The sequence below is a fragment of the Carcharodon carcharias genome (assembly GCF_017639515.1).
Source record: "Carcharodon carcharias isolate sCarCar2 chromosome 37 unlocalized genomic scaffold, sCarCar2.pri SUPER_37_unloc_9, whole genome shotgun sequence".
NCBI classification, from domain to species: domain Eukaryota; kingdom Metazoa; phylum Chordata; class Chondrichthyes; order Lamniformes; family Lamnidae; genus Carcharodon; species Carcharodon carcharias.
This window is the reverse complement of record NW_024470774.1, coordinates 1-27,379: the sequence shown is the minus strand read 5'-3', so window position 1 is coordinate 27,379 and position 27,379 is coordinate 1. Positions and strand designations below refer to the sequence as shown.

At 55.4% G+C, this 27,379-nt stretch overlaps 1 protein-coding gene across 1 annotated transcript in view; it reads left to right on the top strand.

Annotated features, from left to right (window-relative positions):
* The window catches only part of LOC121274761 (integrin alpha-M-like), a gene marked incomplete at both ends in the record, with an annotated part of 314,340 nt that extends 287,556 nt beyond the window's left edge, over positions 1 to 26,784 (top strand). The window contains 2 exons of the mRNA XM_041182106.1: positions 26,363 to 26,510; positions 26,664 to 26,784. Coding sequence (XP_041038040.1) covers positions 26,363 to 26,510; positions 26,664 to 26,784 — 269 coding nt within the window. The remainder of the gene's footprint in view (positions 1 to 26,362; positions 26,511 to 26,663) is intronic.
* Between the last annotated feature and the right edge of the window lie 595 nt (positions 26,785 to 27,379).

Below are 27,379 nucleotides of genomic sequence, written 5' to 3'. Positions count from 1 at the left end.
AATGAGGGAGTGCTGCACTGTCAGAGGGTAAGTACGGAGGGAGTGCTGCACTGTCAGAGGGTCAGTACTGAGGGAGTGCTGCACTGTCAGAGGGTCAGTAATGAGGGAGTGCTGCACTGTCAGAGGGTCAGTATTAAGGGAGTGCTGCACTGACAGAGGGTGAGTAATGAGGGAGTGCTGTACTGTCGGAGGGTCAGTAATGAGGGAGTGCTGCACTATCAGAGGTTCAGTACTGAGGGAGTGCTGCACTGTCAGAGGGTCAGTACTGAGGGAGTGCTGCACTGTCCGAGGGTCAGTACTGAGGGAGCGCTACACTGTCAGAGGGTCAGTACTGAGGGAGTGCTGCACTGTCAGAGAGTCAGTACTGAGGGAGTGCTACACTGTCAGAGGGTCAGTATTGAGGGAGTGCTGCACTGTCAGAGGGTCAGTACTGAGGGAGTGCTGCACTGTCAGAAGGTCAGAACTGAGGGAGTGCTGCACTGTCAGAGGGTCAGTACTGAGGGAGTGCTGCACTGTCAGAGGGTCAGTATTGAGGGAGTTCAGCACTGTCAGAGTGTCAGTAGTGAGGGAGTGCTGCACTGTCGGAGGGTCAGTACTGAGGGAGTGCTGCACTGTCAGAGGGTCAGTACTGAGGGAGTGCTGCACTGTCAGAGGGTCAGTACTGAGGGAGTGCTGCACTGTCAGAGGGTCAGTACTGAGGGAGTGCTGCACTGTCAGAGGGTCAGTACTGAGGGAGTGCTGCACTGTCAGAGGGTCAGTACTGAGGGAGTGCTGCACTGTCAGAGGGTCAGTACTGAGGGAGTGCTGCACTGTCAGAGGGTCAGTACTGAGGGAGTGCTGCACTGTCAGAGGGTCAGTACTGAGGGAGTGCTGCACTGTCAGAGGGTCAGTACTGAGGGAGTGCTGCACTGTCAGAGGGTCAGTACTGAGGGAGTGCTGCACTGTCAGAGGGTCAGTACTGAGGGAGTGCTGCACTGTCAGAGGGTCAGTACTGAGGGAGTGCTGCACTGTCAGAGGGTCAGTACTGAGGGAGTGCTGCACTGTCAGAGGGTCAGTACTGAGGGAGTGCTGCACTGTCAGAGGGTCAGTACTGAGGGAGTGCTGCACTGTCAGAGGGTCAGTACTGAGGGAGTGCTGCACTGTCAGAGGGTCAGTACTGAGGGAGTGCTGCACTGTCAGAGGGTCAGTACTGAGGGAGTGCTGCACTGTCAGAGGGTCAGTACTGAGGGAGTGCTGCACTGTCAGAGGGTCAGTACTGAGGGAGTGCTGCACTGTCAGAGGGTCAGTACTGAGGGAGTGCTGCACTGTCAGAGGGTCAGTACTGAGGGAGTGCTGCACTGTCAGAGGGTCAGTACTGAGGGAGTGCTGCACTGTCAGAGGGTCAGTACTGAGGGAGTGCTGCACTGTCAGAGGGTCAGTACTGAGGGAGTGCTGCACTGTCAGAGGGTCAGTACTGAGGGAGTGCTGCACTGTCAGAGGGTCAGTACTGAGGGAGTGCTGCACTGTCAGAGGGTCAGTACTGAGGGAGTGCTGCACTGTCAGAGGGTCAGTACTGAGGGAGTGCTGCACTGTCAGAGGGTCAGTACTGAGGGAGTGCTGCACTGTCAGAGGGTCAGTACTGAGGGAGTGCTGCACTGTCAGAGGGTCAGTACTGAGGGAGTGCTGCACTGTCAGAGGGTCAGTACTGAGGGAGTGCTGCACTGTCAGAGGGTCAGTACTGAGGGAGTGCTGCACTGTCAGAGGGTCAGTACTGAGGGAGTGCTGCACTGTCAGAGGGTCAGTACTGAGGGAGTGCTGCACTGTCAGAGGGTCAGTACTGAGGGAGTGCTGCACTGTCAGAGGGTCAGTACTGAGGGAGTGCTGCACTGTCAGAGGGTCAGTACTGAGGGAGTGCTGCACTGTCAGAGGGTCAGTACTGAGGGAGTGCTGCACTGTCAGAGGGTCAGTACTGAGGGAGTGCTGCACTGTCAGAGGGTCAGTACTGAGGGAGTGCTGCACTGTCAGAGGGTCAGTACTGAGGGAGTGCTGCACTGTCAGAGGGTCAGTACTGAGGGAGTGCTGCACTGTCAGAGGGTCAGTACTGAGGGAGTGCTGCACTGTCAGAGGGTCAGTACTGAGGGAGTGCTGCACTGTCAGAGGGTCAGTACTGAGGGAGTGCTGCACTGTCAGAGGGTCAGTACTGAGGGAGTGCTGCACTGTCAGAGGGTCAGTACTGAGGGAGTGCTGCACTGTCAGAGGGTCAGTACTGAGGGAGTGCTGCACTGTCAGAGGGTCAGTACTGAGGGAGTGCTGCACTGTCAGAGGGTCAGTACTGAGGGAGTGCTGCACTGTCAGAGGGTCAGTACTGAGGGAGTGCTGCACTGTCAGAGGGTCAGTACTGAGGGAGTGCTGCACTGTCAGAGGGTCAGTACTGAGGGAGTGCTGCACTGTCAGAGGGTCAGTACTGAGGGAGTGCTGCACTGTCAGAGGGTCAGTACTGAGGGAGTGCTGCACTGTCAGAGGGTCAGTACTGAGGGAGTGCTGCACTGTCAGAGGGTCAGTACTGAGGGAGTGCTGCACTGTCAGAGGGTCAGTACTGAGGGAGTGCTGCACTGTCAGAGGGTCAGTACTGAGGGAGTGCTGCACTGTCAGAGGGTCAGTACTGAGGGAGTGCTGCACTGTCAGAGGGTCAGTACTGAGGGAGTGCTGCACTGTCAGAGGGTCAGTACTGAGGGAGTGCTGCACTGTCAGAGGGTCAGTACTGAGGGAGTGCTGCACTGTCAGAGGGTCAGTACTGAGGGAGTGCTGCACTGTCAGAGGGTCAGTACTGAGGGAGTGCTGCACTGTCAGAGGGTCAGTACTGAGGGAGTGCTGCACTGTCAGAGGGTCAGTACTGAGGGAGTGCTGCACTGTCAGAGGGTCAGTACTGAGGGAGTGCTGCACTGTCAGAGGGTCAGTACTGAGGGAGTGCTGCACTGTCAGAGGGTCAGTACTGAGGGAGTGCTGCACTGTCAGAGGGTCAGTACTGAGGGAGTGCTGCACTGTCAGAGGGTCAGTACTGAGGGAGTGCTGCACTGTCAGAGGGTCAGTACTGAGGGAGTGCTGCACTGTCAGAGGGTCAGTACTGAGGGAGTGCTGCACTGTCAGAGGGTCAGTACTGAGGGAGTGCTGCACTGTCAGAGGGTCAGTACTGAGGGAGTGCTGCACTGTCAGAGGGTCAGTACTGAGGGAGTGCTGCACTGTCAGAGGGTCAGTACTGAGGGAGTGCTGCACTGTCAGAGGGTCAGTACTGAGGGAGTGCTGCACTGTCAGAGGGTCAGTACTGAGGGAGTGCTGCACTGTCAGAGGGTCAGTACTGAGGGAGTGCTGCACTGTCAGAGGGTCAGTACTGAGGGAGTGCTGCACTGTCAGAGGGTCAGTACTGAGGGAGTGCTGCACTGTCAGAGGGTCAGTACTGAGGGAGTGCTGCACTGTCAGAGGGTCAGTACTGAGGGAGTGCTGCACTGTCAGAGGGTCAGTACTGAGGGAGTGCTGCACTGTCAGAGGGTCAGTACTGAGGGAGTGCTGCACTGTCAGAGGGTCAGTACTGAGGGAGTGCTGCACTGTCAGAGGGTCAGTACTGAGGGAGTGCTGCACTGTCAGAGGGTCAGTACTGAGGGAGTGCTGCACTGTCAGAGGGTCAGTACTGAGGGAGTGCTGCACTGTCAGAGGGTCAGTACTGAGGGAGTGCTGCACTGTCAGAGGGTCAGTACTGAGGGAGTGCTGCACTGTCAGAGGGTCAGTACTGAGGGAGTGCTGCACTGTCAGAGGGTCAGTACTGAGGGAGTGCTGCACTGTCAGAGGGTCAGTACTGAGGGAGTGCTGCACTGTCAGAGGGTCAGTACTGAGGGAGTGCTGCACTGTCAGAGGGTCAGTACTGAGGGAGTGCTGCACTGTCAGAGGGTCAGTACTGAGGGAGTGCTGCACTGTCAGAGGGTCAGTACTGAGGGAGTGCTGCACTGTCAGAGGGTCAGTACTGAGGGAGTGCTGCACTGTCAGAGGGTCAGTACTGAGGGAGTGCTGCACTGTCAGAGGGTCAGTACTGAGGGAGTGCTGCACTGTCAGAGGGTCAGTACTGAGGGAGTGCTGCACTGTCAGAGGGTCAGTACTGAGGGAGTGCTGCACTGTCAGAGGGTCAGTACTGAGGGAGTGCTGCACTGTCAGAGGGTCAGTACTGAGGGAGTGCTGCACTGTCAGAGGGTCAGTACTGAGGGAGTGCTGCACTGTCAGAGGGTCAGTACTGAGGGAGTGCTGCACTGTCAGAGGGTCAGTACTGAGGGAGTGCTGCACTGTCAGAGGGTCAGTACTGAGGGAGTGCTGCACTGTCAGAGGGTCAGTACTGAGGGAGTGCTGCACTGTCAGAGGGTCAGTACTGAGGGAGTGCTGCACTGTCAGAGGGTCAGTACTGAGGGAGTGCTGCACTGTCAGAGGGTCAGTACTGAGGGAGTGCTGCACTGTCAGAGGGTCAGTACTGAGGGAGTGCTGCACTGTCAGAGGGTCAGTACTGAGGGAGTGCTGCACTGTCAGAGGGTCAGTACTGAGGGAGTGCTGCACTGTCAGAGGGTCAGTACTGAGGGAGTGCTGCACTGTCAGAGGGTCAGTACTGAGGGAGTGCTGCACTGTCAGAGGGTCAGTACTGAGGGAGTGCTGCACTGTCAGAGGGTCAGTACTGAGGGAGTGCTGCACTGTCAGAGGGTCAGTACTGAGGGAGTGCTGCACTGTCAGAGGGTCAGTACTGAGGGAGTGCTGCACTGTCAGAGGGTCAGTACTGAGGGAGTGCTGCACTGTCAGAGGGTCAGTACTGAGGGAGTGCTGCACTGTCAGAGGGTCAGTACTGAGGGAGTGCTGCACTGTCAGAGGGTCAGTACTGAGGGAGTGCTGCACTGTCAGAGGGTCAGTACTGAGGGAGTGCTGCACTGTCAGAGGGTCAGTACTGAGGGAGTGCTGCACTGTCAGAGGGTCAGTACTGAGGGAGTGCTGCACTGTCAGAGGGTCAGTACTGAGGGAGTGCTGCACTGTCAGAGGGTCAGTACTGAGGGAGTGCTGCACTGTCAGAGGGTCAGTACTGAGGGAGTGCTGCACTGTCAGAGGGTCAGTACTGAGGGAGTGCTGCACTGTCAGAGGGTCAGTACTGAGGGAGTGCTGCACTGTCAGAGGGTCAGTACTGAGGGAGTGCTGCACTGTCAGAGGGTCAGTACTGAGGGAGTGCTGCACTGTCAGAGGGTCAGTACTGAGGGAGTGCTGCACTGTCAGAGGGTCAGTACTGAGGGAGTGCTGCACTGTCAGAGGGTCAGTACTGAGGGAGTGCTGCACTGTCAGAGGGTCAGTACTGAGGGAGTGCTGCACTGTCAGAGGGTCAGTACTGAGGGAGTGCTGCACTGTCAGAGGGTCAGTACTGAGGGAGTGCTGCACTGTCAGAGGGTCAGTACTGAGGGAGTGCTGCACTGTCAGAGGGTCAGTACTGAGGGAGTGCTGCACTGTCAGAGGGTCAGTACTGAGGGAGTGCTGCACTGTCAGAGGGTCAGTACTGAGGGAGTGCTGCACTGTCAGAGGGTCAGTACTGAGGGAGTGCTGCACTGTCAGAGGGTCAGTACTGAGGGAGTGCTGCACTGTCAGAGGGTCAGTACTGAGGGAGTGCTGCACTGTCAGAGGGTCAGTACTGAGGGAGTGCTGCACTGTCAGAGGGTCAGTACTGAGGGAGTGCTGCACTGTCAGAGGGTCAGTACTGAGGGAGTGCTGCACTGTCAGAGGGTCAGTACTGAGGGAGTGCTGCACTGTCAGAGGGTCAGTACTGAGGGAGTGCTGCACTGTCAGAGGGTCAGTACTGAGGGAGTGCTGCACTGTCAGAGGGTCAGTACTGAGGGAGTGCTGCACTGTCAGAGGGTCAGTACTGAGGGAGTGCTGCACTGTCAGAGGGTCAGTACTGAGGGAGTGCTGCACTGTCAGAGGGTCAGTACTGAGGGAGTGCTGCACTGTCAGAGGGTCAGTACTGAGGGAGTGCTGCACTGTCAGAGGGTCAGTACTGAGGGAGTGCTGCACTGTCAGAGGGTCAGTACTGAGGGAGTGCTGCACTGTCAGAGGGTCAGTACTGAGGGAGTGCTGCACTGTCAGAGGGTCAGTACTGAGGGAGTGCTGCACTGTCAGAGGGTCAGTACTGAGGGAGTGCTGCACTGTCAGAGGGTCAGTACTGAGGGAGTGCTGCACTGTCAGAGGGTCAGTACTGAGGGAGTGCTGCACTGTCAGAGGGTCAGTACTGAGGGAGTGCTGCACTGTCAGAGGGTCAGTACTGAGGGAGTGCTGCACTGTCAGAGGGTCAGTACTGAGGGAGTGCTGCACTGTCAGAGGGTCAGTACTGAGGGAGTGCTGCACTGTCAGAGGGTCAGTACTGAGGGAGTGCTGCACTGTCAGAGGGTCAGTACTGAGGGAGTGCTGCACTGTCAGAGGGTCAGTACTGAGGGAGTGCTGCACTGTCAGAGGGTCAGTACTGAGGGAGTGCTGCACTGTCAGAGGGTCAGTACTGAGGGAGTGCTGCACTGTCAGAGGGTCAGTACTGAGGGAGTGCTGCACTGTCAGAGGGTCAGTACTGAGGGAGTGCTGCACTGTCAGAGGGTCAGTACTGAGGGAGTGCTGCACTGTCAGAGGGTCAGTACTGAGGGAGTGCTGCACTGTCAGAGGGTCAGTACTGAGGGAGTGCTGCACTGTCAGAGGGTCAGTACTGAGGGAGTGCTGCACTGTCAGAGGGTCAGTACTGAGGGAGTGCTGCACTGTCAGAGGGTCAGTACTGAGGGAGTGCTGCACTGTCAGAGGGTCAGTACTGAGGGAGTGCTGCACTGTCAGAGGGTCAGTACTGAGGGAGTGCTGCACTGTCAGAGGGTCAGTACTGAGGGAGTGCTGCACTGTCAGAGGGTCAGTACTGAGGGAGTGCTGCACTGTCAGAGGGTCAGTACTGAGGGAGTGCTGCACTGTCAGAGGGTCAGTACTGAGGGAGTGCTGCACTGTCAGAGGGTCAGTACTGAGGGAGTGCTGCACTGTCAGAGGGTCAGTACTGAGGGAGTGCTGCACTGTCAGAGGGTCAGTACTGAGGGAGTGCTGCACTGTCAGAGGGTCAGTACTGAGGGAGTGCTGCACTGTCAGAGGGTCAGTACTGAGGGAGTGCTGCACTGTCAGAGGGTCAGTACTGAGGGAGTGCTGCACTGTCAGAGGGTCAGTACTGAGGGAGTGCTGCACTGTCAGAGGGTCAGTACTGAGGGAGTGCTGCACTGTCAGAGGGTCAGTACTGAGGGAGTGCTGCACTGTCAGAGGGTCAGTACTGAGGGAGTGCTGCACTGTCAGAGGGTCAGTACTGAGGGAGTGCTGCACTGTCAGAGGGTCAGTACTGAGGGAGTGCTGCACTGTCAGAGGGTCAGTACTGAGGGAGTGCTGCACTGTCAGAGGGTCAGTACTGAGGGAGTGCTGCACTGTCAGAGGGTCAGTACTGAGGGAGTGCTGCACTGTCAGAGGGTCAGTACTGAGGGAGTGCTGCACTGTCAGAGGGTCAGTACTGAGGGAGTGCTGCACTGTCAGAGGGTCAGTACTGAGGGAGTGCTGCACTGTCAGAGGGTCAGTACTGAGGGAGTGCTGCACTGTCAGAGGGTCAGTACTGAGGGAGTGCTGCACTGTCAGAGGGTCAGTACTGAGGGAGTGCTGCACTGTCAGAGGGTCAGTACTGAGGGAGTGCTGCACTGTCAGAGGGTCAGTACTGAGGGAGTGCTGCACTGTCAGAGGGTCAGTACTGAGGGAGTGCTGCACTGTCAGAGGGTCAGTACTGAGGGAGTGCTGCACTGTCAGAGGGTCAGTACTGAGGGAGTGCTGCACTGTCAGAGGGTCAGTACTGAGGGAGTGCTGCACTGTCAGAGGGTCAGTACTGAGGGAGTGCTGCACTGTCAGAGGGTCAGTACTGAGGGAGTGCTGCACTGTCAGAGGGTCAGTACTGAGGGAGTGCTGCACTGTCAGAGGGTCAGTACTGAGGGAGTGCTGCACTGTCAGAGGGTCAGTACTGAGGGAGTGCTGCACTGTCAGAGGGTCAGTACTGAGGGAGTGCTGCACTGTCAGAGGGTCAGTACTGAGGGAGTGCTGCACTGTCAGAGGGTCAGTACTGAGGGAGTGCTGCACTGTCAGAGGGTCAGTACTGAGGGAGTGCTGCACTGTCAGAGGGTCAGTACTGAGGGAGTGCTGCACTGTCAGAGGGTCAGTACTGAGGGAGTGCTGCACTGTCAGAGGGTCAGTACTGAGGGAGTGCTGCACTGTCAGAGGGTCAGTACTGAGGGAGTGCTGCACTGTCAGAGGGTCAGTACTGAGGGAGTGCTGCACTGTCAGAGGGTCAGTACTGAGGGAGTGCTGCACTGTCAGAGGGTCAGTACTGAGGGAGTGCTGCACTGTCAGAGGGTCAGTACTGAGGGAGTGCTGCACTGTCAGAGGGTCAGTACTGAGGGAGTGCTGCACTGTCAGAGGGTCAGTACTGAGGGAGTGCTGCACTGTCAGAGGGTCAGTACTGAGGGAGTGCTGCACTGTCAGAGGGTCAGTACTGAGGGAGTGCTGCACTGTCAGAGGGTCAGTACTGAGGGAGTGCTGCACTGTCAGAGGGTCAGTACTGAGGGAGTGCTGCACTGTCAGAGGGTCAGTACTGAGGGAGTGCTGCACTGTCAGAGGGTCAGTACTGAGGGAGTGCTGCACTGTCAGAGGGTCAGTACTGAGGGAGTGCTGCACTGTCAGAGGGTCAGTACTGAGGGAGTGCTGCACTGTCAGAGGGTCAGTACTGAGGGAGTGCTGCACTGTCAGAGGGTCAGTACTGAGGGAGTGCTGCACTGTCAGAGGGTCAGTACTGAGGGAGTGCTGCACTGTCAGAGGGTCAGTACTGAGGGAGTGCTGCACTGTCAGAGGGTCAGTACTGAGGGAGTGCTGCACTGTCAGAGGGTCAGTACTGAGGGAGTGCTGCACTGTCAGAGGGTCAGTACTGAGGGAGTGCTGCACTGTCAGAGGGTCAGTACTGAGGGAGTGCTGCACTGTCAGAGGGTCAGTACTGAGGGAGTGCTGCACTGTCAGAGGGTCAGTACTGAGGGAGTGCTGCACTGTCAGAGGGTCAGTACTGAGGGAGTGCTGCACTGTCAGAGGGTCAGTACTGAGGGAGTGCTGCACTGTCAGAGGGTCAGTACTGAGGGAGTGCTGCACTGTCAGAGGGTCAGTACTGAGGGAGTGCTGCACTGTCAGAGGGTCAGTACTGAGGGAGTGCTGCACTGTCAGAGGGTCAGTACTGAGGGAGTGCTGCACTGTCAGAGGGTCAGTACTGAGGGAGTGCTGCACTGTCAGAGGGTCAGTACTGAGGGAGTGCTGCACTGTCAGAGGGTCAGTACTGAGGGAGTGCTGCACTGTCAGAGGGTCAGTACTGAGGGAGTGCTGCACTGTCAGAGGGTCAGTACTGAGGGAGTGCTGCACTGTCAGAGGGTCAGTACTGAGGGAGTGCTGCACTGTCAGAGGGTCAGTACTGAGGGAGTGCTGCACTGTCAGAGGGTCAGTACTGAGGGAGTGCTGCACTGTCAGAGGGTCAGTACTGAGGGAGTGCTGCACTGTCAGAGGGTCAGTACTGAGGGAGTGCTGCACTGTCAGAGGGTCAGTACTGAGGGAGTGCTGCACTGTCAGAGGGTCAGTACTGAGGGAGTGCTGCACTGTCAGAGGGTCAGTACTGAGGGAGTGCTGCACTGTCAGAGGGTCAGTACTGAGGGAGTGCTGCACTGTCAGAGGGTCAGTACTGAGGGAGTGCTGCACTGTCAGAGGGTCAGTACTGAGGGAGTGCTGCACTGTCAGAGGGTCAGTACTGAGGGAGTGCTGCACTGTCAGAGGGTCAGTACTGAGGGAGTGCTGCACTGTCAGAGGGTCAGTACTGAGGGAGTGCTGCACTGTCAGAGGGTCAGTACTGAGGGAGTGCTGCACTGTCAGAGGGTCAGTACTGAGGGAGTGCTGCACTGTCAGAGGGTCAGTACTGAGGGAGTGCTGCACTGTCAGAGGGTCAGTACTGAGGGAGTGCTGCACTGTCAGAGGGTCAGTACTGAGGGAGTGCTGCACTGTCAGAGGGTCAGTACTGAGGGAGTGCTGCACTGTCAGAGGGTCAGTACTGAGGGAGTGCTGCACTGTCAGAGGGTCAGTACTGAGGGAGTGCTGCACTGTCAGAGGGTCAGTACTGAGGGAGTGCTGCACTGTCAGAGGGTCAGTACTGAGGGAGTGCTGCACTGTCAGAGGGTCAGTACTGAGGGAGTGCTGCACTGTCAGAGGGTCAGTACTGAGGGAGTGCTGCACTGTCAGAGGGTCAGTACTGAGGGAGTGCTGCACTGTCAGAGGGTCAGTACTGAGGGAGTGCTGCACTGTCAGAGGGTCAGTACTGAGGGAGTGCTGCACTGTCAGAGGGTCAGTACTGAGGGAGTGCTGCACTGTCAGAGGGTCAGTACTGAGGGAGTGCTGCACTGTCAGAGGGTCAGTACTGAGGGAGTGCTGCACTGTCAGAGGGTCAGTACTGAGGGAGTGCTGCACTGTCAGAGGGTCAGTACTGAGGGAGTGCTGCACTGTCAGAGGGTCAGTACTGAGGGAGTGCTGCACTGTCAGAGGGTCAGTACTGAGGGAGTGCTGCACTGTCAGAGGGTCAGTACTGAGGGAGTGCTGCACTGTCAGAGGGTCAGTACTGAGGGAGTGCTGCACTGTCAGAGGGTCAGTACTGAGGGAGTGCTGCACTGTCAGAGGGTCAGTACTGAGGGAGTGCTGCACTGTCAGAGGGTCAGTACTGAGGGAGTGCTGCACTGTCAGAGGGTCAGTACTGAGGGAGTGCTGCACTGTCAGAGGGTCAGTACTGAGGGAGTGCTGCACTGTCAGAGGGTCAGTACTGAGGGAGTGCTGCACTGTCAGAGGGTCAGTACTGAGGGAGTGCTGCACTGTCAGAGGGTCAGTACTGAGGGAGTGCTGCACTGTCAGAGGGTCAGTACTGAGGGAGTGCTGCACTGTCAGAGGGTCAGTACTGAGGGAGTGCTGCACTGTCAGAGGGTCAGTACTGAGGGAGTGCTGCACTGTCAGAGGGTCAGTACTGAGGGAGTGCTGCACTGTCAGAGGGTCAGTACTGAGGGAGTGCTGCACTGTCAGAGGGTCAGTACTGAGGGAGTGCTGCACTGTCAGAGGGTCAGTACTGAGGGAGTGCTGCACTGTCAGAGGGTCAGTACTGAGGGAGTGCTGCACTGTCAGAGGGTCAGTACTGAGGGAGTGCTGCACTGTCAGAGGGTCAGTACTGAGGGAGTGCTGCACTGTCAGAGGGTCAGTACTGAGGGAGTGCTGCACTGTCAGAGGGTCAGTACTGAGGGAGTGCTGCACTGTCAGAGGGTCAGTACTGAGGGAGTGCTGCACTGTCAGAGGGTCAGTACTGAGGGAGTGCTGCACTGTCAGAGGGTCAGTACTGAGGGAGTGCTGCACTGTCAGAGGGTCAGTACTGAGGGAGTGCTGCACTGTCAGAGGGTCAGTACTGAGGGAGTGCTGCACTGTCAGAGGGTCAGTACTGAGGGAGTGCTGCACTGTCAGAGGGTCAGTACTGAGGGAGTGCTGCACTGTCAGAGGGTCAGTACTGAGGGAGTGCTGCACTGTCAGAGGGTCAGTACTGAGGGAGTGCTGCACTGTCAGAGGGTCAGTACTGAGGGAGTGCTGCACTGTCAGAGGGTCAGTACTGAGGGAGTGCTGCACTGTCAGAGGGTCAGTACTGAGGGAGTGCTGCACTGTCAGAGGGTCAGTACTGAGGGAGTGCTGCACTGTCAGAGGGTCAGTACTGAGGGAGTGCTGCACTGTCAGAGGGTCAGTACTGAGGGAGTGCTGCACTGTCAGAGGGTCAGTACTGAGGGAGTGCTGCACTGTCAGAGGGTCAGTACTGAGGGAGTGCTGCACTGTCAGAGGGTCAGTACTGAGGGAGTGCTGCACTGTCAGAGGGTCAGTACTGAGGGAGTGCTGCACTGTCAGAGGGTCAGTACTGAGGGAGTGCTGCACTGTCAGAGGGTCAGTACTGAGGGAGTGCTGCACTGTCAGAGGGTCAGTACTGAGGGAGTGCTGCACTGTCAGAGGGTCAGTACTGAGGGAGTGCTGCACTGTCAGAGGGTCAGTACTGAGGGAGTGCTGCACTGTCAGAGGGTCAGTACTGAGGGAGTGCTGCACTGTCAGAGGGTCAGTACTGAGGGAGTGCTGCACTGTCAGAGGGTCAGTACTGAGGGAGTGCTGCACTGTCAGAGGGTCAGTACTGAGGGAGTGCTGCACTGTCAGAGGGTCAGTACTGAGGGAGTGCTGCACTGTCAGAGGGTCAGTACTGAGGGAGTGCTGCACTGTCAGAGGGTCAGTACTGAGGGAGTGCTGCACTGTCAGAGGGTCAGTACTGAGGGAGTGCTGCACTGTCAGAGGGTCAGTACTGAGGGAGTGCTGCACTGTCAGAGGGTCAGTACTGAGGGAGTGCTGCACTGTCAGAGGGTCAGTACTGAGGGAGTGCTGCACTGTCAGAGGGTCAGTACTGAGGGAGTGCTGCACTGTCAGAGGGTCAGTACTGAGGGAGTGCTGCACTGTCAGAGGGTCAGTACTGAGGGAGTGCTGCACTGTCAGAGGGTCAGTACTGAGGGAGTGCTGCACTGTCAGAGGGTCAGTACTGAGGGAGTGCTGCACTGTCAGAGGGTCAGTACTGAGGGAGTGCTGCACTGTCAGAGGGTCAGTACTGAGGGAGTGCTGCACTGTCAGAGGGTCAGTACTGAGGGAGTGCTGCACTGTCAGAGGGTCAGTACTGAGGGAGTGCTGCACTGTCAGAGGGTCAGTACTGAGGGAGTGCTGCACTGTCAGAGGGTCAGTACTGAGGGAGTGCTGCACTGTCAGAGGGTCAGTACTGAGGGAGTGCTGCACTGTCAGAGGGTCAGTACTGAGGGAGTGCTGCACTGTCAGAGGGTCAGTACTGAGGGAGTGCTGCACTGTCAGAGGGTCAGTACTGAGGGAGTGCTGCACTGTCAGAGGGTCAGTACTGAGGGAGTGCTGCACTGTCAGAGGGTCAGTACTGAGGGAGTGCTGCACTGTCAGAGGGTCAGTACTGAGGGAGTGCTGCACTGTCAGAGGGTCAGTACTGAGGGAGTGCTGCACTGTCAGAGGGTCAGTACTGAGGGAGTGCTGCACTGTCAGAGGGTCAGTACTGAGGGAGTGCTGCACTGTCAGAGGGTCAGTACTGAGGGAGTGCTGCACTGTCAGAGGGTCAGTACTGAGGGAGTGCTGCACTGTCAGAGGGTCAGTACTGAGGGAGTGCTGCACTGTCAGAGGGTCAGTACTGAGGGAGTGCTGCACTGTCAGAGGGTCAGTACTGAGGGAGTGCTGCACTGTCAGAGGGTCAGTACTGAGGGAGTGCTGCACTGTCAGAGGGTCAGTACTGAGGGAGTGCTGCACTGTCAGAGGGTCAGTACTGAGGGAGTGCTGCACTGTCAGAGGGTCAGTACTGAGGGAGTGCTGCACTGTCAGAGGGTCAGTACTGAGGGAGTGCTGCACTGTCAGAGGGTCAGTACTGAGGGAGTGCTGCACTGTCAGAGGGTCAGTACTGAGGGAGTGCTGCACTGTCAGAGGGTCAGTACTGAGGGAGTGCTGCACTGTCAGAGGGTCAGTACTGAGGGAGTGCTGCACTGTCAGAGGGTCAGTACTGAGGGAGTGCTGCACTGTCAGAGGGTCAGTACTGAGGGAGTGCTGCACTGTCAGAGGGTCAGTACTGAGGGAGTGCTGCACTGTCAGAGGGTCAGTACTGAGGGAGTGCTGCACTGTCAGAGGGTCAGTACTGAGGGAGTGCTGCACTGTCAGAGGGTCAGTACTGAGGGAGTGCTGCACTGTCAGAGGGTCAGTACTGAGGGAGTGCTGCACTGTCAGAGGGTCAGTACTGAGGGAGTGCTGCACTGTCAGAGGGTCAGTACTGAGGGAGTGCTGCACTGTCAGAGGGTCAGTACTGAGGGAGTGCTGCACTGTCAGAGGGTCAGTACTGAGGGAGTGCTGCACTGTCAGAGGGTCAGTACTGAGGGAGTGCTGCACTGTCAGAGGGTCAGTACTGAGGGAGTGCTGCACTGTCAGAGGGTCAGTACTGAGGGAGTGCTGCACTGTCAGAGGGTCAGTACTGAGGGAGTGCTGCACTGTCAGAGGGTCAGTACTGAGGGAGTGCTGCACTGTCAGAGGGTCAGTACTGAGGGAGTGCTGCACTGTCAGAGGGTCAGTACTGAGGGAGTGCTGCACTGTCAGAGGGTCAGTACTGAGGGAGTGCTGCACTGTCAGAGGGTCAGTACTGAGGGAGTGCTGCACTGTCAGAGGGTCAGTACTGAGGGAGTGCTGCACTGTCAGAGGGTCAGTACTGAGGGAGTGCTGCACTGTCAGAGGGTCAGTACTGAGGGAGTGCTGCACTGTCAGAGGGTCAGTACTGAGGGAGTGCTGCACTGTCAGAGGGTCAGTACTGAGGGAGTGCTGCACTGTCAGAGGGTCAGTACTGAGGGAGTGCTGCACTGTCAGAGGGTCAGTACTGAGGGAGTGCTGCACTGTCAGAGGGTCAGTACTGAGGGAGTGCTGCACTGTCAGAGGGTCAGTACTGAGGGAGTGCTGCACTGTCAGAGGGTCAGTACTGAGGGAGTGCTGCACTGTCAGAGGGTCAGTACTGAGGGAGTGCTGCACTGTCAGAGGGTCAGTACTGAGGGAGTGCTGCACTGTCAGAGGGTCAGTACTGAGGGAGTGCTGCACTGTCAGAGGGTCAGTACTGAGGGAGTGCTGCACTGTCAGAGGGTCAGTACTGAGGGAGTGCTGCACTGTCAGAGGGTCAGTACTGAGGGAGTGCTGCACTGTCAGAGGGTCAGTACTGAGGGAGTGCTGCACTGTCAGAGGGTCAGTACTGAGGGAGTGCTGCACTGTCAGAGGGTCAGTACTGAGGGAGTGCTGCACTGTCAGAGGGTCAGTACTGAGGGAGTGCTGCACTGTCAGAGGGTCAGTACTGAGGGAGTGCTGCACTGTCAGAGGGTCAGTACTGAGGGAGTGCTGCACTGTCAGAGGGTCAGTACTGAGGGAGTGCTGCACTGTCAGAGGGTCAGTACTGAGGGAGTGCTGCACTGTCAGAGGGTCAGTACTGAGGGAGTGCTGCACTGTCAGAGGGTCAGTACTGAGGGAGTGCTGCACTGTCAGAGGGTCAGTACTGAGGGAGTGCTGCACTGTCAGAGGGTCAGTACTGAGGGAGTGCTGCACTGTCAGAGGGTCAGTACTGAGGGAGTGCTGCACTGTCAGAGGGTCAGTACTGAGGGAGTGCTGCACTGTCAGAGGGTCAGTACTGAGGGAGTGCTGCACTGTCAGAGGGTCAGTACTGAGGGAGTGCTGCACTGTCAGAGGGTCAGTACTGAGGGAGTGCTGCACTGTCAGAGGGTCAGTACTGAGGGAGTGCTGCACTGTCAGAGGGTCAGTACTGAGGGAGTGCTGCACTGTCAGAGGGTCAGTACTGAGGGAGTGCTGCACTGTCAGAGGGTCAGTACTGAGGGAGTGCTGCACTGTCAGAGGGTCAGTACTGAGGGAGTGCTGCACTGTCAGAGGGTCAGTACTGAGGGAGTGCTGCACTGTCAGAGGGTCAGTACTGAGGGAGTGCTGCACTGTCAGAGGGTCAGTACTGAGGGAGTGCTGCACTGTCAGAGGGTCAGTACTGAGGGAGTGCTGCACTGTCAGAGGGTCAGTACTGAGGGAGTGCTGCACTGTCAGAGGGTCAGTACTGAGGGAGTGCTGCACTGTCAGAGGGTCAGTACTGAGGGAGTGCTGCACTGTCAGAGGGTCAGTACTGAGGGAGTGCTGCACTGTCAGAGGGTCAGTACTGAGGGAGTGCTGCACTGTCAGAGGGTCAGTACTGAGGGAGTGCTGCACTGTCAGAGGGTCAGTACTGAGGGAGTGCTGCACTGTCAGAGGGTCAGTACTGAGGGAGTGCTGCACTGTCAGAGGGTCAGTACTGAGGGAGTGCTGCACTGTCAGAGGGTCAGTACTGAGGGAGTGCTGCACTGTCAGAGGGTCAGTACTGAGGGAGTGCTGCACTGTCAGAGGGTCAGTACTGAGGGAGTGCTGCACTGTCAGAGGGTCAGTACTGAGGGAGTGCTGCACTGTCAGAGGGTCAGTACTGAGGGAGTGCTGCACTGTCAGAGGGTCAGTACTGAGGGAGTGCTGCACTGTCAGAGGGTCAGTACTGAGGGAGTGCTGCACTGTCAGAGGGTCAGTACTGAGGGAGTGCTGCACTGTCAGAGGGTCAGTACTGAGGGAGTGCTGCACTGTCAGAGGGTCAGTACTGAGGGAGTGCTGCACTGTCAGAGGGTCAGTACTGAGGGAGTGCTGCACTGTCGGAGGGTCAGTACTGAGGGAGTGCTGCACTGTCAGAGGGTCAGTACTGAGGGAGTGCTGCACTGTCAGAGGGTCAGTACTGAGGGAGTGCTGCACTGTCAGAGGGTCAGTAATGAGGGAGTGCTGCACTGTCAGAGGGTCAGTACTGAGGGAGTGCTGCACTGTCAGAGGGTCAGTACTGAGGGAGTGCTGCACTGTCAGAGGGTCAGTACTGAGGGAGTGCTGCACTGTCAGAGGGTCAGTACTGAGGGAGTGCTGCACTGTCAGAGGGTCAGTACTGAGGGAGTGCTGCACTGTCAGAGGGTCAGTACTGAGGGAGTGCTGCACTGTCAGAGGGTCAGTACTGAGGGAGTGCTGCACTGTCAGAGGGTCAGTACTGAGGGAGTGCTGCACTGTCAGAGGGTCAGTACTGAGGGAGTGCTGCACTGTCAGAGGGTCAGTACTGAGGGAGTGCTGCACTGTCAGAGGGTCAGTACTGAGGGAGTGCTGCACTGTCAGAGGGTCAGTACTGAGGGAGTGCTGCACTGTCAGAGGGTCAGTACTGAGGGAGTGCTGCACTGTCAGAGGGTCAGTACTGAGGGAGTGCTGCACTGTCAGAGGGTCAGTACTGAGGGAGTGCTGCACTGTCAGAGGGCAGTACTGAGGGAGTGCTGCACTGTCAGAGGGTCAGTACTGAGGGAGTGCTGCACTGTCAGAGGGTCAGTACTGAGGGAGTGCTGCACTGTCAGAGGTCAGTACTGAGTGAGTTCTGCACTGTCAGAGGGTCAGTACTGAGGGAGTGCTGCACTGTCAGAGGGTCAGTACTGAGGGAGTGCTGCACTGTCAGAGGGTCAGTACTGAGGGAGTGCTGCACTGTCAGAGGGTCAGTACTGAGGGAGTGCTGCACTGTCAGAGGGTCAGTACTGAGGGAGTGCTGCACTGTCAGAGGGTCAGTACTGAGGGAGTGCTGCACTGTCAGAGGTCAGTACTGAGGGAGTGCTGCACTGTCAGAGGGTCAGTACTGAGGGAGTGCTGCACTGTCAGAGGGTCAGTACTGAGGAATGTGCACTGTCAGAGGGTCAGTAATGAGGGAGTGCTGCACTGTCAGAGGGTCAGTACTGAGGGAGTGCTGCACTGTCAGAGGGTCAGTACTGAGGGAGTGCTGCACTGTCAGAGGGTCAGTACTGAGGGAGTGCGGCACTGTCAGAGGGTCAGTACTGAGGGAGTGCTGCACTGTCAGAGGGTCAGTACTGAGGGAGTGCCGCACTGTCAGAAGGTCAGTACTGAGGGAGTGCTGCACTGTCAGAGGATCAGTACTGAGGGAGTGCTGCACTGTCAGAGGGTCAGTAATGAGGGAGTGCTGCACTGTCAGAGGGTCAGTACTGAGGGAGTGCTGCACTGTCAGAGGGTCAGTACTGAGGTAGTGCTGCACTGTCAGAGAGTCAGTACTGAGGGAGTGCTGCACTGTCAGAGAGTCAGTACTGAGGGAGTGCTGCACTGTCAGAGGGTCAGTACTGAGGGAGTGCTGCACTGTCAGAGGGTCAGTACTGAGGGAGTGCTGCACTGTCAGAGGGTCAGTACTGAGGAAGTGCTGCACTGTCAGAGGGTCAGTACTGAGGGAGTGCTGCACTGTCAGAGGGTCAGTACTGAGGGAGTGCTGCACTGTCAGAGGGTCAGTACTGAGGAAGTGCTGCACTGTCAGAGGGTCAGTACTGAGGGAGTGCTGCACTGTCAGAGGGTCAGTACTGAGGGAGTGCTGCACTGTCAGAGGGTCAGTACTGAGGGAGTGCTGCACTGTCGAAGGGTCAGTACTGAGGGAGTGCTGCACTGTCAGAGGGTCAGTACTGAGGGAGTGCTGCACTGTCAGAGGGTCAGTACTGAGGGAGTGCTGCACTGTCAGAGGGTCAGTACTGAGGGAGTGCTGCACTGTCAGAGGGTCAGTACTGAGGGAGTGCTGCACTGTCAGAGGGTCAGTACTGAGGGAGTGCTGCACTGTCAGAGGGTCAGTACTGAGGGAGTGCCGCACTGTCAGAGGGTCAGTACTGAGGGAGTGCTGCACTGTCAGAGGGTCAGTACTGAGGGAGTGCTGCACTGTCAGAGGGTCAGTACTGAGGGAGTGCCACACTGTCAGAGGTCAGTACTGAGGGAGTGCTGCACTGTCAGAGGGTCAGTACTGAGCGTGTGCTGCACTGTCAGAGGGTCAGTACTGAGGGAGTGCTGCACTGTCAGAGGGTCAGTACTGAGGGAGTGCTGCACTGTCAGAGGGTCAGTACTGAGGGAGTGCTGCACTGTCAGAGGGTCAGTACTGAGGGTGTGCTGCACTGTCAGAGGGTCAGTACTGAGGGAGTGCTGCACTGTCAGAGGGTCAGTACTGAGGGAGTGCGGCACTGTCAGAGGGTCAGTACTGAGGGAGTGCTGCACTGTCAGAGGGTCAGTACTGAGGGAGTGCTGCACTGTCAGAGGGTCAGTACTGAGGGAGTGCTGCACTGTCAGAGGGTCAGTACTGAGGGAGTGCCGCACTGTCAGAGGTCAGTACTGAGTGAGTGCTGCACTGTCAGAGGGTCAGTACTGAGGGAGTGCTGCACTGTCAGAGGGTCAGTACTGAGGGAGTGCTGCACTGTCAGAGGGTCAGTACTGAGGGAGTGCTGCACTGTCAGAGGGTCAGTACTGAGGGAGTGCTGCACTGTCAGAGGGTCAGTACTGAGGGAGTGCTGCACTGTCAGAGGGTCAGTACTGAGGGAGTGCTGCACTGTCCGAGGGTCAGTACTGAGGGAGTGCTGCACTGTCAGAGGGTCAGTACTGAGGAAGTGCTGCACTGTCAGAGGGTCAGTACTGAGGGTGCTGCACTGTCAGAGGTCAGTACTGAGGGAGTGCTGCACTGTCAGAGGGTCAGTACTGAGGGAGTGCTGCACTGTCAGAGGGTCAGTACTGAGGGAGTGCTGCACTGTCGGAGGGTCAGTACTGAGGGAGTGCTGCACTGTCAGAGGTCAGTACTGAGGGAGTGCTGCACTGTCAGAGGGTCAGTACTGAGGGAGTGCTGCACTGTCAGAGGGTCAGTACTGAGGGAGTGCTGCACTGTCAGAGGGTCAGTACTGAGGGAGTGCTGCACTGTCAGAGGGTCAGTACTGAGGGAGTGCTGCACTGTCGGAGGGTCAGTACTGAGGGAGTGCTGCACAGATGGAGGGTCAGTACTGAGGGAGTGCTGCACTGTCAGAGGGTCAGTAATGAGGGAGTGCTGCACTGTCAGAGGGTCAGTACTGAGGGAGTGCTGCACTGTCAGAGGGTCAGTACTGAGGGAGTGCTGCACTGTCAGAGGGTCAGTACTGAGGGAGTGCTGCACTGTCAGAGGTCAGTACTGAGGGAGTGCTGCACTGTCAGAGGGTCAGTACTGAGGGAGTGCTGCACTGTCAGAGGGTCAGTTCTGAGGGAGTGCTGCACTGTCAGAGGGTCAGTACTGAGGGAGTGCTGCACTGTCAGAGGGTCAGTACTGAGGGAGTGCTGCACTGTCAGATGGTCAGTACTGAGGAGTGCTGCACTGTCAGAGGGTCAGTACTGAGGGAGTGCGCACTGTCAGAGGTCAGTACTGAGGGAGTGCTGCACTGTCGGAGGGTCAGTACTGAGGGAGTGCTGCACTGTCAGGGTCAGTACTGAGGGAGTGCTGCACTGTCAGAGGGTCAGTACTGAGGGAGTGCTGCACTGTCAGAGGGTCAGTACTGAGGGAGTGCTGCACTGTCAGAAGGTCAGTACTGAGGGAGTGCTGCACTGTCAGAGGGTCAGTACTGAGGGAGTGCTGCACTGTCAGAGGATCAGTACTGAGGGTGTGCTGCACTGTCAGAGGGTCAGTACTGAGGGAGTGCTGCACTGTCAGAGGGTCAGTACTGAGGGAGTGCTGCACTGTCAGAGGGTCAGTACTGAGGGAGTGCTGCACTGTCAGAGAGGTCAGTACTGAGGGAGTGCTGCACTGTCAGAGGGTCAGTACTGAGGAGTGCTGCACTGTCAGAGGGTCAGTACTGAGGGAGTGCTGCACTGTCAGAGGTCAGTACTGAGGGAGTGCTGCACTGTCAGAGGGTCAGTACTGAGGGAGTGCTGCACTGTCAGAGGGTCAGTAATGAGGAGTGCTGCACTGTCAGAGGGTCAGTACTGAGGGAGTGCTGCACTGTCAGAGGGTCAGTACTGAGGGAGTGCTGCACTGTCAGAGAGTCAGTACTGAGGGAGTGCTGCACTGTCAGAGGGTCAGTACTGAGGGAGTGCTGCACTGTCAGAGGGTCAGTACTGAGGGAGTGCTGCACTGTCAGAGGGTCAGTACTGAGGGAGTGCTGCACTGTCAGAGGGTCAGTACTGAGGAAGTGCTGCACTGTCAGAGGGTCAGTACTGAGGGAGTGCTGCACTGTCAGAGGGTCAGTACTGAGGGAGTGCTGCACTGTCAGAGGGTCAGTACTGAGGGAGTGCTGCACTGTCAGAGGGTCAGTACTGAGGGAGTGCTGCACTGTCAGAGGGTCAGTACTGAGGGAGTGCTGCACTGTCAGAGGGTCAGTACTGAGGGAGTGCTGCACTGTCAGAGGGTCAGTACTGAGGGAGTGCTGCACTGTCAGAGGGTCAGTACTGAGGGAGTGCTGCACTGTCAGAGGGTCAGTACTGAGGGAGTGCTGCACTGTCAGAGGGTCAGTACTGAGGGAGTGCTGCACTGTCAGAGGGTCAGTACTGAGGAATGCTGCACTGTCAGAGGGTCAGTACTGAGGGAGTGCTGCACTGTCAGAGGGTCAGTACTGAGGGAGTGCTGCACTGTCAGAGGGTCAGTACTGAGGGAGTGCTGCACTGTCAGAGGGTCAGTACTGAGGGAGTGCTGCACTGTCAGAGGGTCAGTACTGAGGGAGTGCTGCACTGTCAGAGGGTCAGTACTGAGGGAGTGCTGCACTGTCAGAGGGTCAGTACTGAGGGAGTGCTGCACTGTCAGAGGGTCAGTACTGAGGGAGTGCTGCACTGTCAGAGGGTCAGTACTGAGGGAGTGCTGCACTGTCAGAGGGTCAGTACTGAGGGAGTGCTGCACTGTCAGAGGGTCAGTACTGAGGGAGTGCTGCACTGTCAGAGGGTCAGTACTGAGGGAGTGCTGCACTGTCAGAGGGTCAGTACTGAGGGAGTGCTGCACTGTCAGAGGGTCAGTACTGAGGGAGTGCTGCACTGTCAGAGGTTCAGTACTGAGGGAGTGCTGCACTGTCAGAGGGTCAGTACTGAGGGAGTGCTGCACTGTCAGAGGGTCAGTACTGAGGGAGTGCTGCTGTGTCAGAGGGTCAGTACTGAGGGAGTGCTGCACTGTCAGAGGGTCAGTACTGAGGGAGTGCTGCACTGTCAGAGGGTCAGTACTGAGGGAGTGCTGCACTGTCAGAGGGTCAGTACTGAGGGAGTGCTGCACTGTCGGAGGGTCAGTACTGAGGGAGTGCTGCACTGTCAGAGCGTCAGTACTGAGGGAGTGCTGCACTGTCAGAGGGTCAGTACTGAGGGAGTGCTGCACTGTCAGAGGGTCAGTACTGAGGGAGTGCTGCACTGTCAGAGGGTCAGTACTGAGGGAGTGCTGCACTGTCAGAGGGTCAGTACTGAGGGAGTGCTGCACTGTCAGAGGGTCAGTACTGAGGTAGTGCTGCACTGTCAGGGGTCAGTACTGAGGGAGTGCTGCACTGTCAGAGGGTCAGTACTGAGGGAGTGCTGCACTGTCAGAGGGTCAGTACTGAGGGAGTGCTGCACTGTCAGAGGGTCAGTACTGAGGGAGTGCTGCACTGTCAGAGGGTCAGTACTGAGGGAATGCTGCACTGTCAGAGGGTCAGTACTGAGGAAGTGCTGCACTGTCAGAGGGTCAGTATTGAGGGAGTGCTGCACTGTCAGAGGCTCAGTACTGAGGGAGTGCTGCACTGTCAGAGGGTCAGTACTGAGGGAGTGCTGCTCTGCCAGTGGGCCAGTACTGAGGGAATGCTGCACTGTCGGTGGGTCAGTACTGGGGAGTGCTTCACTGTCAGAGGGTCAGTACTGAGGTAGTGCTGCACTGTCAGAGGGTCAGTTCTGAGGTAGTGCTGCCGCACTGTCAGAGGGTCAGTAGTGAGGGAGTGCTGCACTGTCGGGGTGTATGTACTGAGGGAGTGCTGCACTGTCAGAGGGTCAGTACTGAGGATTGCTGTACTGTCGGAGGGTTAGTACTGAGGGTGGTGTTGCACTCTCAGAGGTGAGTACTGAGGAGTGCTGCACTGTCAGAGGGTCAGTACTGAGGGAGTGCCCACTGCCAAGCAGGTCAGTACTGAGGGAGTGCTTCAGTGTCGGAGGGTCAGTACTGAGGGAGTGCTGCACTGTTGGGGGGTCATTACTGAGGGAGTGCTGCACTTTCAGTAGGTCAGTACTGAGGGAGTGCTGCACTGTCAGAGGGTCAGTACTGAGGGAGTGCTGCACTGTCAGAGGGTCAGTACTGAGGGTGTGCTGCACTGTCAGAGGGTCAGTACTGAGGTAGTGCAGCACTGTCAGAGGGTCAGTACTGAGGGAGCACTGCACTATTGGATGGTCAGTACTGATTGAGTGCTGTACTATTGGAGGGTCAGTACTGAGGGGGTGCTGCACTGTCGGAGGGTCAGTACTGAGAGAGTGCTGCACTGTCAGAGTCTCAGTACTGAGGGAGCACTGCACTATTGGAGGGTCAGTACTGAGACAATACTGCAGTGTCAGAGTTGCTGTCTTTCAAATGAGACATTAAACCAAGGCCCCAGCTACTCTCTGGTTGTTTTAACAGATCCCCGAACCTCTATTTCCAAGTAGTGGAGTGCAGATCTCCATGACAACCTGGCAATATTTATTCCTCAACTAGCACCAGTAAAGCATTTTTTCTGATTGTTACTGTCTGTGGGAGCTTGCTGGGTCAGAAATTGGCTGCTGTGTTGGTGTACATTTCAGCTGTTAATAGACTTTAGAAGTCCTCGATTGGCTGCAACGTGTTTTGGGTTACCCTGAGGTTGTGAACAACCTGAAAGAAATGTTTCTTTCTTTATCATTTCTCTGTCATCAACCGTTCAGTCACACTTGCAATCAGTCTGCAAAAAACGCAATTACACCAATGTCACACCCATTAACATCTCCAAAAGCGCCTGTCCGCAAGTCATTCATTAACTCAGCCTGCCTCCATAAATAGAAGTGTAACCTTATCCAATATCATGTACACTGTGTGATCCATCATCTCAACATTTTACATTACGCCCGCCACAGTTTTAATTCTGCTGCTTCGTTCATTGAAGCAAATAAGCCCCCAAATGCTCCTTGACCAAGGGAGAATGTGGACACATCGACTGCAGGGGTTTCTCATGGGTGTGTGTTAGTCTGTGACTGCTTGGATCTCAAGGCGCAGTTGTACCCAAACATGTCTGGAGAGCGTGTTAATAACCTAATGCCACAATGTCATGTGTAAGGTCTGCCTGATTAAAGCCTTTCTAATCCACTTTATTAAGATACTGCACAGCTCGCCAGCAGTGCCAGACCTGTCTTTTGATTGATGTGACACCGGTATTGAGAGTGACTTGCTCTTGGTGAGAGATAATGGCTCAAAATATAATTGAAACTAAATGAAATCAGAAGATGAATTCTGAGCAAGAAAATTGAACGTTTTTTAAATTTATCATTCACAGCGTCGCTGGCTGGCCAGCATTTATTGCCCATCCCTAATTGCCCTTGAGAAGTGTGGGTGAGCTGCTCTCTTGAACCGCTGCAGTCCACGTGGTGTAGGTACACCACAGTGTGTTAGGGAGGGAGTTCCAGGATTTTGACCCAGCGACAGTGAAGGAACGGTGATATATTTCAAGTCAGGATGGTGAGTGACTTGGAGGGGAACTTCCTGGTAGTGGTGGTTCCCATGTATCTGCTGCCTTGTCCTTCTGGATGGTAGTGGTCATGGATTTGGAAGGTGCTGTCGAAGGAGCCTTGGTGAGTTCGGATGTGTGTCTTGTAGATGGTACACACACTGCTGCTACTGTGCATTGGTGGTAGAGGGAGTGAATGTGTTGGGATGGGCTTCCAATCAAGTGGGCGCTGCTTTATCTTGGACGGTGTCAAGCTTCTAGAGTGTTCTGGGAGCTGCATTCATCCAGGTAAGTGGGGAGTATTCCATCACACTCCTGACTTGTGCCTGTCGATGGGACAGCTTTGGGGGAGTCAGGAGGTGAGTTACTTGCTGTGGAACTCCCAGCCTCTGACCTGCTCTTGTGTCCACAGTATTTCTTGCTAGTGCAGTTCAGTTTCTGGTTAAAGGTAACTCCTGGATGTTCACAGTGGGGGATTCTGCGATGTAATGCCATTGAATGTGATGGGGAACGGTTAGATTCTCTCTTATTTGAGATGATTATTGCGTTGATACCTGTGATGTGAAACATAACTGCCACTCATCAGTTTGAGACTGAGTGTTGTCCAGGTCTTGCTACATATAGTCTCAGCCTAGGTCATTAATGGAGAAGCTGTGAATGGACTGAACACTGTGCAATGACTGATTGTGCTGATGACCTTTTTGATGCTTTAAATCGATGGAATGGAAGATGGAATTGTTTCCTGTTGGGCTGAGTCCCCGGGTTCCACACCTCTCCTCTAACTCAGCATTGTGATACCGTCCCAGTCACAGTGCTGCTGAACAGAACAGAGAGACAGCTCCTAGCTGTAAACCTGCTCCTTTCAATTGAAGAAATAACCTCCTCAAAGCAGCAATATCAAACGGACTCAATCCTAAAGCCTGGAGAAAGGTGCCATTTGAACCTGAAGGAAACACTTAATTTCCAAACCCTTTCTTCAGTCCTCCATGGACTCACACATCTTTCCATGACTTGTACATCTCTCATGACTTGTACATCTCTCCATGGACTTGTACATCTCTCCATGGACTTGTACATCCCTATTTCTGTAACTTAGCCTCTTTCAGTTCATCCCCTGATTTGATGAAAGCACTGGGCTGATAATTCGTCAATTATAGGTCTAATATTGTAATCAGATAGTGCTATGCGACCCTTTAAAATCAACTTTAAAACTTTGGCTGCAACTTTCAATCTCTGCCCCTACATAGTATTAGGATCAATTCTGACGGGTTGTGTAGTTTGCCTTCTGACACAATCCCTAAATTCTCGACAATTCCAGGTGGTGCATCTCTTCTGAGGTTTGTGGTGATGACAGGTCACACACATGGTCGCATTCACTTTGTTGCTGTCCATTGTCCTGGCTCAGTGTGTAACATTCCCATCTTTAAGTCAGAAGTTGTGGGTTCAAGCCCCACTCCAGAACTTGAGCATTACGGAGGAGTGCTGCACTGTTGGAAGTGCTGTCTTCCAGATGAGATTTTAAACGAGTCTCCACCTGCCCCCCAGACCCTGTGGCCTCTATTTCAAAGAAAGGGAAGGGAGTTCTGGCCAATAGTTACCCCTGAACATCATCACCAAAAAAAGATTATCTAGTAATTATCACACTACTGTTTGTGGGATCGTGCTGTGTGAAATTTGGCTACATGCAACAGGAACTACACTTCAAAACATACTTCATTGGTTGTAAATGCTTTTGAGACATCCTGAGGCTGTGAAAGGCGCTATAGAAATGCAATTTTCCTTTCTTTATAAAGTGCAAGACAACTCAAGGGGTAGCTCATTCGCCAAGGAACATACTGTACCTCCCTGTAAACTGCATGGGTTTGCCTGAAGTTTCTTACTTCGCTAAGCTCAACTTGCACATCCCCCAATAAGGTAATGATTTTGGGTGCTATCAACAGAACATTCCCATTCTTTAGCTGTTTTGCCGGTGTCCTTCAGATAATTTATGCACACCCGTTTTGGTTAGATTTTCTAAACCTGCCTCGTTATTTCCAATCTCCTGCTCCACAGTTTACCCCCAGCTGCCTATTCCACTCAGCCTCTGCTGCTGGGTCAAAATGATCCCGAATTGCCATTTGCACCGTCTGCCTTCAAAGACGAAACAATTGGGACTTGTTCCTGCTCAAGACATTCAGTCATCCTGGAAATTGCCCAATTCATTACATGGCCGCCAGGGGCCAACATTCGTAGAGACGCTCTCCGAAATCCAGACGCTGACAGATTACGTGACCAGCGAGCAGGAAGGTACGAGGGGCATTGTCATACATCCAGACAGTACATCCTTGCCCACTAATATTCCTGTCCCGCTGTGCATGAACAAATGAGTCAATTGGAGGACATGGGTCTACAAATGTTGGCCCTGAGGGTCATTGTAATGATAATTGGGCTAATTTCCAGATGACAGAAACGTCTTGACCGGAACAAGTTCCAATTGTTTCGTCTTGGAGGCCGAAGGTGCAAACTGCAATTCGGACTCATTTGACCCAGCAGCGGAGACGATTGGAATAGGCAGCTGGGGGTAACTGTGGAGGCAAAACATTGGAAAATAACGAGGCAGGTTTAGAAAATCTAACCAACATCTTGTGCATAAATTATCTGAAGGACACCGCAAAAACAGCTAAAGGAGCAGAAAGAGAAAACATAAATGAGATCCTGCAAAAAAACAAATGGACAGATTGAGCCTTCACCCGTATAAATGGAATAATTAGGAATGATGGAAAAGCCAAACTGGCAGGAAAAAGCAGGGAAGATAATGATTGGGTGCGCTCTGAAAGAAATACGGAATGTAAATCCAGACTCATCCCTGGTGCACTTCAGGGGAGGCTGGATAGGCGCATGAGGGAGAAAGGAGTAGAAGAGAGACTGATGGGGTGAGATGAAGAGGGAGGTGGGGGGGAGGAGGTTTGTGTGACATAAACCCAGCATGAGCAGCTGGGTTGAATGGCCAGTTTCTGTGCTGTAAATTCTAAGTAAATTAATGGATTCAAAGTTGGAAAGTACACAAAATGCAGCAAAAGACCGGACGTGAATCCATATTAAAGAAAATTTAAATATTAAATGATGAGTTCTTTATCTTGGATCGAGCTTAGAACTCAAAGATACAGGAGACCGGG